Source organism: Fragaria vesca, linkage group LG5 (genome assembly GCF_000184155.1).
Source record: "Fragaria vesca subsp. vesca linkage group LG5, FraVesHawaii_1.0, whole genome shotgun sequence".
Lineage (NCBI taxonomy): Eukaryota > Viridiplantae > Streptophyta > Magnoliopsida > Rosales > Rosaceae > Fragaria > Fragaria vesca.
Window position 1 is genome coordinate 22,767,233 of NC_020495.1, and position 13,532 is coordinate 22,780,764.

The 13,532-nt window shown below is 39.8% G+C and overlaps 2 protein-coding genes across 2 annotated transcripts; both read left to right on the forward strand.

Annotated features, from left to right (window-relative positions):
* The first annotated feature begins 116 nt into the window (after positions 1-116).
* Positions 117-1,343, forward strand: LOC101308467. Its single transcript, XM_004300273.1, has 2 exons — positions 117-1,047; positions 1,126-1,343. The coding sequence occupies exon 1, from the start codon at positions 239-241 to the stop codon at positions 1,028-1,030; it is 792 nt and encodes a 263-aa protein (XP_004300321.1). The 5' UTR covers positions 117-238; the 3' UTR covers positions 1,031-1,047; positions 1,126-1,343.
* A 5,495-nt stretch (positions 1,344-6,838) lies between these two features.
* LOC101309056 (protein SRG1-like) lies at positions 6,839-8,641 on the forward strand. The gene is made up of 4 exons (XM_004300275.1): positions 6,839-7,154; positions 7,275-7,513; positions 7,695-8,022; positions 8,130-8,641. The coding sequence occupies exons 1-4, from the start codon at positions 6,894-6,896 to the stop codon at positions 8,373-8,375; spliced, it is 1,074 nt and encodes a 357-aa protein (XP_004300323.1). The 5' UTR covers positions 6,839-6,893; the 3' UTR covers positions 8,376-8,641.
* The last annotated feature ends 4,891 nt before the right edge of the window (positions 8,642-13,532 follow it).

Sequence of the window (13,532 nt, forward strand, 5' to 3'; positions counted from 1 at the left end):
CCTCCCCTGATATGTTCATTGCCCAATATACCCTCAGAAAGTAAAATACCAATACTACCCTTATCGGCGGTGGCGTCGTTGTATTGGTCCCTAGTGACGGAGTTGGTTGTGAGCTTCGAGGCGTGCCCACTGTGCCCCTCCCCCACCCGCGCACTCTAGCATTCCCCACACTAATGTCAACCTTCCCAACCCTTCCTTCTCTCTCATTCCTCTCCCAATCACCTCTCTCCTCTCTCCGATGTCCTCCCCCACCGCCGCCCCACCCCGCAAGTTCCCCCCGCCGTGCTGGACCGACGACGAGGCCCAAGCCCTCATCTCCGTCTTCAAACAGAAATGGACCTCCCTGAACCGCACCAACCTCAAATCCCACGACTGGGATGACGTCGCCGCCTCCCTCGCCGCCCAGTTCCCCCTCGTCTCCCCCTCCAAGACCGCCGTCCAGTGCCACAACAAGATCGAGAAGCTCCGCAAACGCTTCCGCTCCGAGAAGCTCCGCGCCTCCACCCGACCCGGCCGCTTCTCCCCTTGGGCCCTCTACCCCTTCATGGAGGACCTCGAGTCCCACAACCACCCCTCCGCTAAACCTGACGCCGGCTCCGGCTTCTTAGCTGCTCTCGATGAGTTTGTTGGTCTAGGTGATGATGCGCATTTCCCGGTGAAGTCGTTAGGCAATAGGAACTTGGGCACTTACGTCACACCGAAGAGTCATGAGGAGGAGGAGTTTAATCCTAAGAGGAAGGTGAAATTGGCGAGTGGTTCTGGTGTGTTGAGGAGTAGTAATGTTAAGGAGGTTGATCCGGTTGGGGCGATTGTTTCGTCGATTCGGTTGCTGGGGGAGAAGTATATGGAGGTGGAGAAGAGGAAGATGGAGATGGCTAGGGAGATTGTGATGATGCAGATGGACATGGAAATGAAGCAGACTCAGGCGGTTATGGAGTCGCAGCAACAGATGGTCAATGTTTGTGTGAGTGCATTGTTGGACAGCAAGAAGAAGAAGAGGAAGATCAAGGCTGTGCCAACTGATTCCTAGGCGGAGCTATTTATGCTGTGAGTTGTGTTTTAGACTTTAGAGTGTTTCTATTTTGTTTTAGACTGCTGAGTTTGCATCATTTCTGTAATGTGCAGGTAAATGAGGAGAAATGTGTACTAGGATGACATGCCTCGAAGGAGAGAGGTCTCTGGTGTTGACAAGAAGTAAGATTTTTTCTTTTCGGGATTAATAATTACGCTGTTAGTACTTTTGAGCTGGTAGATTTGGCTAGTTTGATTCTTGTATCTAGTGGATGGAAGATCTGAGACATGTAACTTGGTAGATTCATGGCAATATATACCAGTTTTCTAACAATATGGTGCTTCAGTTATGTACTGTTACATGTCATGTATGTGCCCAAAGTTTTGTGTTTAACTCTTGTAGGGTCCCTTTTGGGGACATAGTCTAACATTAGGCACTGAGCAGTTCATTCCGGTGCATTATGTCCATGTTGTGTTGCCCATTTTGGTACTACACATCAAATAAATCTCACCATGACATGCCATATTCTTGCCCAAAGAATATCTCCAATTAATACTAGTGAATATACATAAAATGAAGAGGAAGAATTTTAGTTAGTTTCTCTAGGATTTCTGCAATCGCATCTCAATTCATGCCACTCAGATAATGTAAAAATGTTGAAGGGAAATACTGGAAACAGTAGAATAGTAGTGATATTATGTTGAAAGTCTCGGCCTGAGACTGAGCAGGGCCTTGTAAATGTCATCCTTGAGCTATGAATGATTACTTTTGGCAATATAAATCGAATGAAGCAAGCCCAACCTGAGACTTACATCAGTATAATACAATCTGAAGATCTGAGATTCACTAGCTTGTGGTAAATACTTTCATCTATGTTTCCTTCATATTTTCAGATGACTGTTACACATGAACTGTTATCACATTTCAGAATTAGTATGTGTCCATGAAACTATACTTGTGGATAGTACCTTTGAGGCAATAATAATGTTTAGGGATTCTGGTAATTTGGAAGATAACTGTATTGTTCCCATACTTCCCATGTTACAATCTGACCATGAGCACATCAAATTTATGAATCATTTCAAGAAATTCCCAAGTATGGGACTTTATTCACATTTGTTTGCTATATGCATGCATGAGTTCATAGTAGATGATATACTTCATCAATGAAATACAATATTACAATTACAACTGAGGCAAATGGAAAAGGTTCTTGAATGTAACTGAAACAGTAGAGGGTTCATTTAGGATGCCAAATGGGTTCTAATGATCTCTTCCTTCTCTTGTAGTGGCCTAGGCATAGTTTTCGTAATCCATTACTTTTAGTCAAGTGGTGAGTGAGAAGACTTGAGACGTTCTTTTACCATACAAGTATACCTTTACCGATTCAGTTAAAAGTAAACTGTGGCTAGTAGCAATGAACTACTTTGAAGATATGGTGTATACTTCTTTTCTGTTTTAATTGGTCTATCATAAATCAATGATCCTTTCACCATATATGATGACATGGTTGTTTACATAGAATTTCAGAGATGGTTAGGTTATAACATGTTGAATCACTCTGTGTTTATATTATGTAGGATTATGATGATGGAAGGCTAATGCTAGAAAATCCCACTTTCAAACTATGCTTTTTGTTGGTTAGAGAGTCAAGTGACAAAATGGCAAGAAACCTCAGTGTTAGTGATCTTAGGAGCATTTCATTCAGTAACACATTTGAAATTATTCAAAACAGTTACAGTTGAGTGATTCCTAAGAGAGTACATAAGGCCTCAAATAACTTTTATGATAACTCCTTGTGGTATCTACCGTCATCTATGTTTGCTTCATCTTCAGATTAGTGTTATACTGAATGAACTGTTATGACATTTCATATTACTGTCACGATAGGAGTAATTACAAACAATAACTAACTTTTCAAAAATATTCTGGTTTTTTTCTTTCTTTCTTTTCCTTGACCTTCATCCTCCTGATATTCGCTGTGCCATAACCTTCAAAACAGTTAGTAATATTCTCTTTAAAAAAAAAGTCATTAGTGTTATATATGATAAGATACATCTAACAATGGAATATATACTAAAAGTCAATTTATATCATCGATGATATTGCAAATAGCGATTGATACACCTAACATTTGAATCACAACTACAAACATCTTAGTTTGTAAGTTGTCTTTCATTATTTCACGAGTTTGAGATTTAACAAGATTTGGTTGTGGAGTGGCTGGATGACTACAAAGGCATTTTAACCTGGGAAGCATTACAACTTTCATTTGTTTGAATCAGGAAATGGTTAGTATTGGTATCAGTGGCCAATTGGGTACTGTCTGTGTTGGGTTTCCTGAGAGGGTTTGTTTCTTGCAGGGTTTAGTTCTCCAATGGTAAGAGTTATTTTCTTGAGACTAGTGATATTAATTTAAGAGCTTCAATTTTGATTTGAACTAATCTCAAGAACATAAAAAGGCTCTGATTTACAAGGAGAGGCAGATATAAAATAGAGCCGATCCAGCTCCATACCAAACATGGAAAGTAGTCTAATCAATAGACAACTAAATCACTTGAGTTTGAAGGTAGGTTTTACCGTTTTGGGTAAAAGATGTTATTCACTTAAAACTTACGAAAAACCAACCTCCAGCTGTTTGTAAGCGATTCTTCGCTAAGGAATTTTGCTGGGATAGTGGGTTAACAGGATGGGTATTTATCTCTGATGTTGATCTCATCCCATCAAATCCATGGTCTCGTCAATTGTGACATTGAGCTGTGAATTGATAGTTAGTGAAGATGGAGATGGCCCAAGGGATTGTGAAGATGGAAATGGAGATGAGATGAAGCAAAATCTGGTCATAACAGGATCACTGACACAGATTTTGGTAGTTTCATGTTGATGCATCACTGGAAAGCAAGGAGAAAACCTGATCCTAGATGGTGGAGACAAATGCAGGTTGGGTCTATTTTCTTGAAGTTCTATTTCAGTTTTTGTTAGCATGCTAAATATGTATGCCTTCCTCAATTTTTTTGATTGTTTCTGTTTTTCTTTCAAATACACAATACTTTCCATACTTTTTATGGTTTTGTACTGTAGTGTATATGGGGAGGTACCTTGTAGAAGAGATTTCTCTGGTCTAGTCAAGAACTAAAGGTTGTTGGGTTAACATAATGCTGCTGATTCTGTTATGTTGGTAGATTTCACCGTCTTTTTGTGTCAGTTCAAAAATCTGAAACATGTAAACTGGGTATGTTAAGGAACCACCTCATTATATTTGTAACAATAAAAAGCTTACCGAGTTTCATGCATATGTTAGATGTATCACATATACATGCCTAAGCTTTACTCCGTGACACATAACCCTTTTGGTGTCCATTCCATTATATTTCTGATGGAATTTTTCTGTTACACATGCTTGCCTCTGCATGTTGTGTTTCCATTATATTTCCAATTTGTCACTACAGTAATATTTTACCATCATGTTTAATGGTGATGGATGCCCCTAACTATATAATCTCAGTTACTGTGAATGCCATTTTTACATTTGTAGTCTGAGGTTGTCCTTGTTCCATTAGTTGATGTGGTAGTTTTAACAAGATCTTCTTGCATGTTTGATGGTCCAGGTGTGGTGAGGTTACAAGGATCAAAAGCATATTGTCACTTGAAGGCTTCAAGCCTTGCAACTTTTTGTGGTGTGCATCAAGAAATGGCTAATTTGTGTCTTTGGCCTATTGGGTATTGTCAGCGACTTGTTCCTTGTGAGCTTGGTTCTCCAACGGTACGTTTTTGTTTGTTAAAGAATGACCAGTGATCTTATTTGAAGAACATGAAACGCTAAGATTAACGAGGAGAGAAAAATATATAAACAAAATAAAAGTGGAACCTGCTCCATGCTAGGAATGAAAACTTTAGAGTACATTTTGGTTTAGGTTCCATATCAGTAAACAAGCAGAGGCACTGATCTGAAGGAGGATTGTAGTATTCATGAAAAGATGTGTGAAAGTTAGAGCTTCTAGCTTTATTTTATTTTATGCATGTTGCTGGACTAGGAATTGATGGTGCTGGTGGCAAGGTTTTCTGTCAAATGTCTGGCTGACAAGTGATTTGAATTTTGATCATTAATCCTTTCTACCCAATGGTTGTAAAATAAGGGAAAAGCCTGATCAGGAGGTCCATTTGATTATGCGAGGTTGTGAGATTGTCTCCAGAATTGGATGGGTTATTCACCTCCTAGGAGGGGTATGGATTTGTTGGTCGGATAAAAAGGGGGATCCTGTTAAAGATAGGGTTTCATCCATTATGTTGTTTGGAGAAGGGTTTGAGAGATGTAGGTGAGCTTGAGCATGCATATTATGGAAAAACCAAGCAGAAGCATTCTTACCTGATTCTGAGATGGAGCTGAGGCAACTCAGAACGAAGCTTTTCATTTCTTTCCTTTTCCTCTCTTTTGTTCAGATTAAGTTTCTTTATTCTGTGAAATCTATTGGTAAATTACAGAACCGCATAACTGGATGACTATGATCACTTGACGAAAAATGTTTTAATATTCATGTTTGTTTTTATGAGTTGGTAATGTGGCTAATCTCTGTTTAAGATTCAGGTTTTATAATTTAGTACTTAGTACAGTTGTCAAATAAAACTACTTCATTTCCAGCAGATTCTTGTTTTTCTTTGTTTTCTTATTGTATGTGTAAACTCTCACCAGTCACCACACCTGAGAGTCTGAGACCACATAACAGACTTTCTTCTTCATTTTACGATTCAAATGCCATTTTGTAACAGTTTCTTTTGTTTGGGCGGCTATGCCAATCATAAATGAAACCTGGTAGGTAACCCACTAACCAAACTTTAGTCTTAGAATGACTCGACATTGTAAATTTTTTCCAATAGCCAATTTTGACCGACCTTCTCTGATTTTTCTTGATCATGATTGATCTTGTTGAGACTCAGTTTCATATTTGTCGATTATGATAGATTTGTTGAATGGCTTACCCTTCATTTCGTACTAATTTGTCTAGATCGTAGGCTAAGATTGGCCTAGTTTACATGTTGTGAAGTAAGAATTGCGGAATAATGCTTTGGAATACAAACCGGCAAAATTGGTAGGGTTATGTACTTCGGTTCAAATATGACCTCAAAAAAATGTGGCTACTGTGATTTGCGATCGTTTACATCACAAAAGTATCACCACAGAAATATGTGGCTATTGTGATCGTTCACATAACATCGTTGCCGACAGTACGGGACTTCACACTTTTCCATGCAAGTCGGCGTGATTTTGGCAATGAAACCATGAATTGAACCAACATAAAAAATGTGGCTTGAAATTCCACTCTAACTAAAAGGTAACGCGTGTATACCAATAAACATTTCACGTGATGATATTTAACGGTTGACATAATATAAAATACGTAACGTAATTAAAATTTGACATGAAATTTGATTAGTAATTAGTAATTACTTGATGAAAAGTTGAAACTATCATATAAATATAACAAGTAGGATAGGATTGCTCTCAAACACTAGTGCCCTAATTTATTACTCGTTTAGTTAGTATTACTGACACAGTTGCACGAGGAAAGCTTAATTTTCTTCATAATTTTGTTGGCACATAATGTGGAACTTGCACATAACATATGCATGCATCAATAATTCAATATTTGAAGCACGTGTAGTCCCATGTGGTGGGCTATTCTATAATTCACTTACTTGATTTACTTATCAAAAACAATCTTGAATAGAGCTGTAGCTCAGTGTGAGAATTTTGACCACGTTTGTAATTTATTAATCACATCTGCTCGACTACTCCTATAAATGGGAGCCATAACAACAACACAATCCATCACTCTTCTTTCTCTTCTAGCTTCTCACATATTACGATCACCACAATCTGAAGATGGCTGCAGTAGTTGCTGATCAAGCCCTGGATAACTCAAATGTCTCGAGCATCAAATCACTAGCTGACTCACAAGCTCTCAACTCTGTGCCTTCTGCATATGCCTTCAACATCAACCCCAACGATGAAGCCGATCCTAATGACCCTGAGTTTGCTATTCCCATTGTCGATATGTCTCTTCTCACCTCTGGTTCTCCCGACGAGCGCGCGAAAATCATCCGCGATCTTGTCAAAATTTGTGAAGAATGGGGCTTCTTCATCGTATGTTAACTAATGAAATAAACTGATATAGTGATTTGGTTCTTGTTATGCTTAAATAAACATGGATGTTTTGTTCATGAAGCTAATTAATCCTCTTATGTTTTGACTTGATATATGCAGGCAATTAACCATGGAGTACCAGAGAGCTTAATGAAGGGGATGATCGACGCATGTCATGGATTTTTCAGTCTTCCAGACGAGGAGAAGAAGGAATTCAAATCAGGAAATGATGTGCTTGAGATGTTCAAGTATGGAACAAGCTATAATCTAGCATTGGACAAAGTACTTTTATGGAGGGACTTCTTCAAGGTCCGAACACATCCCGAGTTCTTCTCCCTCTACAAACCGGCAAGCTTCAGGTGTATCTCTTACATGACTATAATAATTTAGTCTGTCCATTATAACATACTGTGAGTTGTCATGCAATAATTAAGTAATGATCCGATCGAGCTCACAGTCTCATAATTAATTAAGAGAACATTATGTTACTGCTAGTTTTCAATTGTTGATGGTTTCGTTTTTCCTGTATCTTTATTTTAGTGAGACATCGCTGGAGTTTAGCAGAAGAAGTCGAGAAGTAGCCTTGGAAATAACAAGAGCAATATCGGAAAGTTTGGGGTTGGAGCCGGACTACATATACAACACAATGAACATGGATCGCGGCCTACAACTGCTAGCGGGGAACTACTACCCTCCTTGTCCTCAGCCTGAACATGCCATTGGTATACCCCATCATACCGATCATGGTTTAGTCACACTCCTCATCCAGAATGAGATGAATGGTCTCCAAGTTGAGCACAATGGAAAATGGCTCACTGTCAATGGCCCTAAGAATGGCTTCTTTGTTAACCTTGCAGACCAAATGCAGGTACTGCTTGAAAATTTCTTAAAATCTTATACTTCTGTACATCCATAAATTGGTGATTACTTCATAGCTTCTGTGGAATCTAATTTAATTTGTATAATTGTTCGTAGATTCTTACAAACGGTAAGTACAAGAGTGTGATGCATCGCGCCACCGTGAACAACAAAGCTACGAGGATATCAATAGCCATACCACATGGACCATCCGTAGACACGATCATAGCACCAGCGCCAGAGTTGTGTGAAAGAGAAGGCCAAGCACCAAAGTACCTTGCAATGAACTACAAGGAATACATCCAACTTCAGCAAAGTGGCAAGAACTACATGAAGTCCACATTTGATCACATCCGGGCCTAGCCTAGCTATCTAGCTCGTTATGTATTGTATTTTTTTGTTTTTTGTTTTTGATGGACTCGTTATGTATTGTATTGAAACTATTCCGCTTCATTATTATTGTTCTTGTTTCAATAATCAGTCCATGCCATCTTGAGTCTCCGGCCGATGTTGGTGTTACTGGCTTCAAAGAGCTTTAGTAACTCACAATTATATAATGGATGAGCATGGATAGCAATGCTAAACTTGTGACGACATTTTAAATTTTGAATTTAATCCATGATTGATATATTTGAACTTCATCTGTAATAAACAATGGTTATTTCATTGTTGACTTGTTGTATCAATGAATGAATTAAAACGATGCACAATTTCACAATAAGCGTCTTAGGAGATGGATTTTATTATATTATTATTTAGAGAAATGTATAATTCATTAATCAAGGGACAACCCCGATTACAAGACTTGTAAACGCAAGACCGAAAAACTACAGATAACAAAGAATATGAGTCTCCAACTCGATCAAACTAGCAGAAAGAGTGAGAGGAGACCAACAACTGAAAACATAAATGCAGCAATATCAATCAATCTACCACACCCACCACCAACGTCGCCATCACCACCTGCCGTGAAATAGTGAGGAGTACTAAATCAGAGCATTGATGCCCGAGTAACTGTTGCCAATCGAATCCCAATACACAAATCATATGAAGACCAACTACCTAGAAGAAGAGCTCCCTCAAAACAATACCATACAAGACATGTACACTATTGAAACCCAAACCATGAAGTAGCTGTGGCTGACGAAGGAGGACCGAGAACAAGAACCAAGAACCAGAACCAGTGATACGGGGAATTTGGAACCAAAACTTAGAACCTCGGCGTAAGAGAATTTGCTGTAGTGATTGAAGAAGCCTATTAGTTCCAAGGAGCATTCAATGTTGATCTTTGAGCTTCCACATTTATTATCTTTATTTTCAAGTCTTAATTAGTAGACTTTTCGTTTTTCCTTCCTTATCTTATAAAAGGAAGCTTTGTTTTCATTTGTAATAAGCTTTTAGACCTGTGTATTGAATTTTATCAGAAAAAATATCAATTTGGAGAAGGTGTTCTTCCCATTTGTTTTAGAAACTCTTATCACTTAGATGAATTCCTAGAGTGACGAGTTTTGCTCTTATTTTCTTGGTGGATTCCTTGAAGTGGCGTGCTTGCTCTTATATCCTTGGTGGATTCCTCAGAGTGGCGAGCCTATCTATCCTAGAAACGTGCTCCCCGCAGCAGTCTCTATTTTAGTCTCTCACCGCAGTGATTTTCCGGTATCAACCAGAACCAAAGAAAATGGGGGTGATAAACCCACGAGTGAGCACCCATAATCCAATAGGTATGTGCAACATCGCACTTTAAGCGTCAAGTAATCAATAATCTGGGAAAAATTAGAATTGTCTGACAACAGTGTAAGGAACTGAGTCCTACCGATCTGGACCATGCCAATAATATCCACAAAGGGAAAATGCACCACAAGGGTGATATGGGCTCATAACCATGATGCTCGGAATAAATTGAAACAATGATAAAAACAAAAATTAACATAGATACCTCATGAGGGGCCAAAACCCAAACTCAGGCCAAAGCCTAGGCCCAGTAATTATAAGGCTAATAACCATGGGCAAGGATAGCCCAGAACAGTACAGCCCATAGTAGATGAGACCCGGTCCATGACGTCATGGCCCTCCCAGTTCTCTCTTTTTGCTGCACCAGAAACGTCGCATCACCACCTCTTACAACACGCCGTCGAGATCGAAAACGTCGCCGAGCCCCAACCAAAAGATCTGAACCACCGTGCCAACCACTTCATCGTGTCAAGAGTTATATGTACCTGAAGCTAAGACTGGATCTAGAGAGAACTTCGCCATCCTAAACTGCCGACGTGGCATCCTGACAAGTCACCAATTTTCAGTCGCTCCTCAGACATGTTCTTCATGATTTGGATCTGAAAATAGAGAAGACCCGCTGGTGAGCCATCTAGGTGTACCACCGATTCCGGCCAGCACTCACCCCCCCCCCCTCATTTGAAACCGAATGAAAATTAGAATCCGGATATGGTGGAAACTTAACCGATCCGACCCGCCGGCGAGGCTGTCCATCGAACCACCGACGACAGCCTGACCTCTAATCTCTAGTCGCCTTGATGGCCTCCAAACTCTCCACCTGCAAAGTCTCCGATGCAACACAACTCCATGACTAAGATAAACCAAATCTAGATCTACACAATACCAACGACCTAACCATAGAAATGATATCCTGTCCGGCCGCACTCCTCGTGCATCGGCGATGTGGCACTGCCGGACGAGAGCTTGGGACACCCGAGAAATTAGGTTATGCGTGTGAGGTGCATTCCATTCGAAAGGAAAAGGAGTGTTGTTTTGTTTGGCATTGCTTTAGAGTTTTTGGAGATGGTTATGATGAAAGAATAACAATCAATTTAGTGAATCCCTCAGGCTAATCGATGTAGAAAGAATAAATCATTGATGTTGCAATTGTGGAGTTGCTAGAACCTAGGACTTTTCATTTACAAAGTGATCAAAGATGTTGCTAGACCAAATGATATTAGGCCTCGATCAATTATATCTTGTAACACTTGATCAAGTTCGCTTAATCTAATAGTTTGTGATCACATTAATTAAGTACACGAGCAAAATATATCGTGACTTTTGCTCTCCTTTTCTCTCTCTTTGCTAGGGTTTAGGGTTTGAATTTTTTCAAGTTACGTGACGGCTTTTCTATGACAGCGATTACAGTATTGACAGCAAGACTAAAGCCTAAGCTTTCGTTGAAGGACAGTGAGGAGTCGTCTGGCCCAGAACATTTAATTGGTGGGGAGGTTGAACAACAACTGTGCAGTGTTGTTTGACTCCTTTCGAAGTGCGGTTCGCTCCATGTGGATTGGAGGGTTTCAGGAACCTTGGACATGGCTGCAAGGGGTGATCGCTTTCTTTTTACGTTCAGTCAAGAAAGAGATATGCAGAGGGTGAAATGAGGAAGACCATGAGGCTTCTAGCACGCCATGCATGATTCTTCTCGATGCCTACGATGAATTTGGGAATATTACTACAATGAAGTTAGACTTTATTTGGATCTAGGTTACGATTTCAGGGATCCATCCGCCGTTCCTCACCAAACCTATGATCAGTCTCATCAGTGGGATCATTGGAGAGGTTCTTCTTATTGACATGGCTGCCTTGCAAAGAAAATAGGCTTGGGTAGGGTTGTATTGTCAATCCATGACTCAGTCCATCTTGATTGTTGGGTTAGGGTTTTACCTAATAACATTCTCTCTCTCCACTTTTGCTATGACAGGCTTCTAGGGCGTTGTCGTACATGCAACATGATCAATCATGAAGGCAAACCTTGTTTGCGGAGGACATTGGGCTTTGGCGTCGGTGGTGGCGACTAGGGCTGAAGCGGGGCCGACTATTCCTGCCCTAGTCTTTAGGGCTTCTGCTCCTTAACCCTCATACTCTTCTGACAATGTTCATTATGTCACCTCTGCCTTCACTGATGAAGAAGAGGACAATTCAAATTTATGAATTCCCAATGGAGCGTTGGGCCAGCGAGGGTGTAGTGCAATTGTGTGGTAATCGTCGACAACGTGAGGATTCGGTTATGGAGAAGGAACAACTAGAGGATGGGAAGAGGACCCAGTACAATCTCGCTTTTGTTCTGACAGCCTTGCAGCCGGTTGATCTAGGGATTTTATTACATCAGAGAATGGACTGGTTGATGTGGTGGTTTGTGATGCACCCAAGGTTTACAAAAAAAGAGGCCGGCCCCGTGACCGGTCCAAAAACCCTAAGAGCACTAGGGGATCATCTGATGCTGCATCCATGGTAGAAACTACTTTTTGAGGCTAAAACCCTAACTGAGGTGCATGAGGTTTTCGGGGAGGCGGCAAAACCCTAGTCGCTCCGGTGGTGCTCTTATATCCCTAACTTTGGGGGGTAGCTCCCTTAATCTTAATGTCGTACACCGTCGGGTCTTAGGCGATAATGAGATTAGGAGAGTCTTCCGAAGTTTAGGTAATGTTTGTTACTTGCATTTGATTTTGTTTTGCTCGTTTTTAACTTTGTTTTGAGCACCTTGTTTTAGTTTTCGGTTTTCTAGTTCTCTAGTTTTTAACTTAAAACAGTTGAGCATTGATTTGTAACGAGCTTGACCGGGTGAGGTCGTTTGATTAGTATTTATGAATTCGTCATCCATTTCCCTCAAAAGAATAGTAATTTGTGATTACATGCATTAGTACTGCCTAAACTTATAAACTTCATTACTTTTGATTTTCACAACTAATTTCTCAATAATAAAGTGAATAATATATTGAGGAGCAAAATGACCGTTTGATGTCTAAAATAAGAATTTTTCTTGTTGAGAAGTTCAAGCTCAATATTCCTTCTTCTTTTCCTTGACCAAGGTAAAATAGAAGTCCGTGGCAAAATACCACCACCACAATCTCCATCAAGGTATAAAATTTCTAGAGGTTCTATGATTACATGACGTATATAATTATTTTATACCGCCCGGGACACCTTATATTGTTAAACTAATTCCTCGGTCACAATAGCTGGCTATCTAATCCTTCATATTCTTATTTTATCACAAAGAAAATAAGCTTCTGTCAAATACCGTAAATTTTCGTCAGCTAGCCATGGACAAAGATTTGTAGAAAAAAATCTATTAATTATTCTCAATCTCTCATCATATACGCATCGTCAATTTTGGACCAACTAGCTGTTGCGGAACCCTTCTTTCTTAGTCATGCGTATATTTGTTTCTGTCTACCTTGGATCATAGTTTAGGATTTTTCTTGGCCAGCCATCATTTGGCTATGTTGGTGGAGCTTTTGCTCATATATATGAACTTTGTGACTATATATCCTTCATATATGTCAGCTTTTATTCTTCTAGATGGAAAGGCAAAATTTCAAAGCCACGATGTCTGTGGTTTTTCTTGATCGAGTCTTGCTTCATCTTTCTTTAGCTTGTTTAGATTTGTTTTTAGCTTACTTCATTGATGACTCGAAGAAATCAGTAGGGCAGGCAGTTAATATGGTTCTACTGTCTTTCATACAATTTAAAAGAATTGTAAAAGTTTATCAATCACATTTCATAGTGATTTAGAAGTCTCAA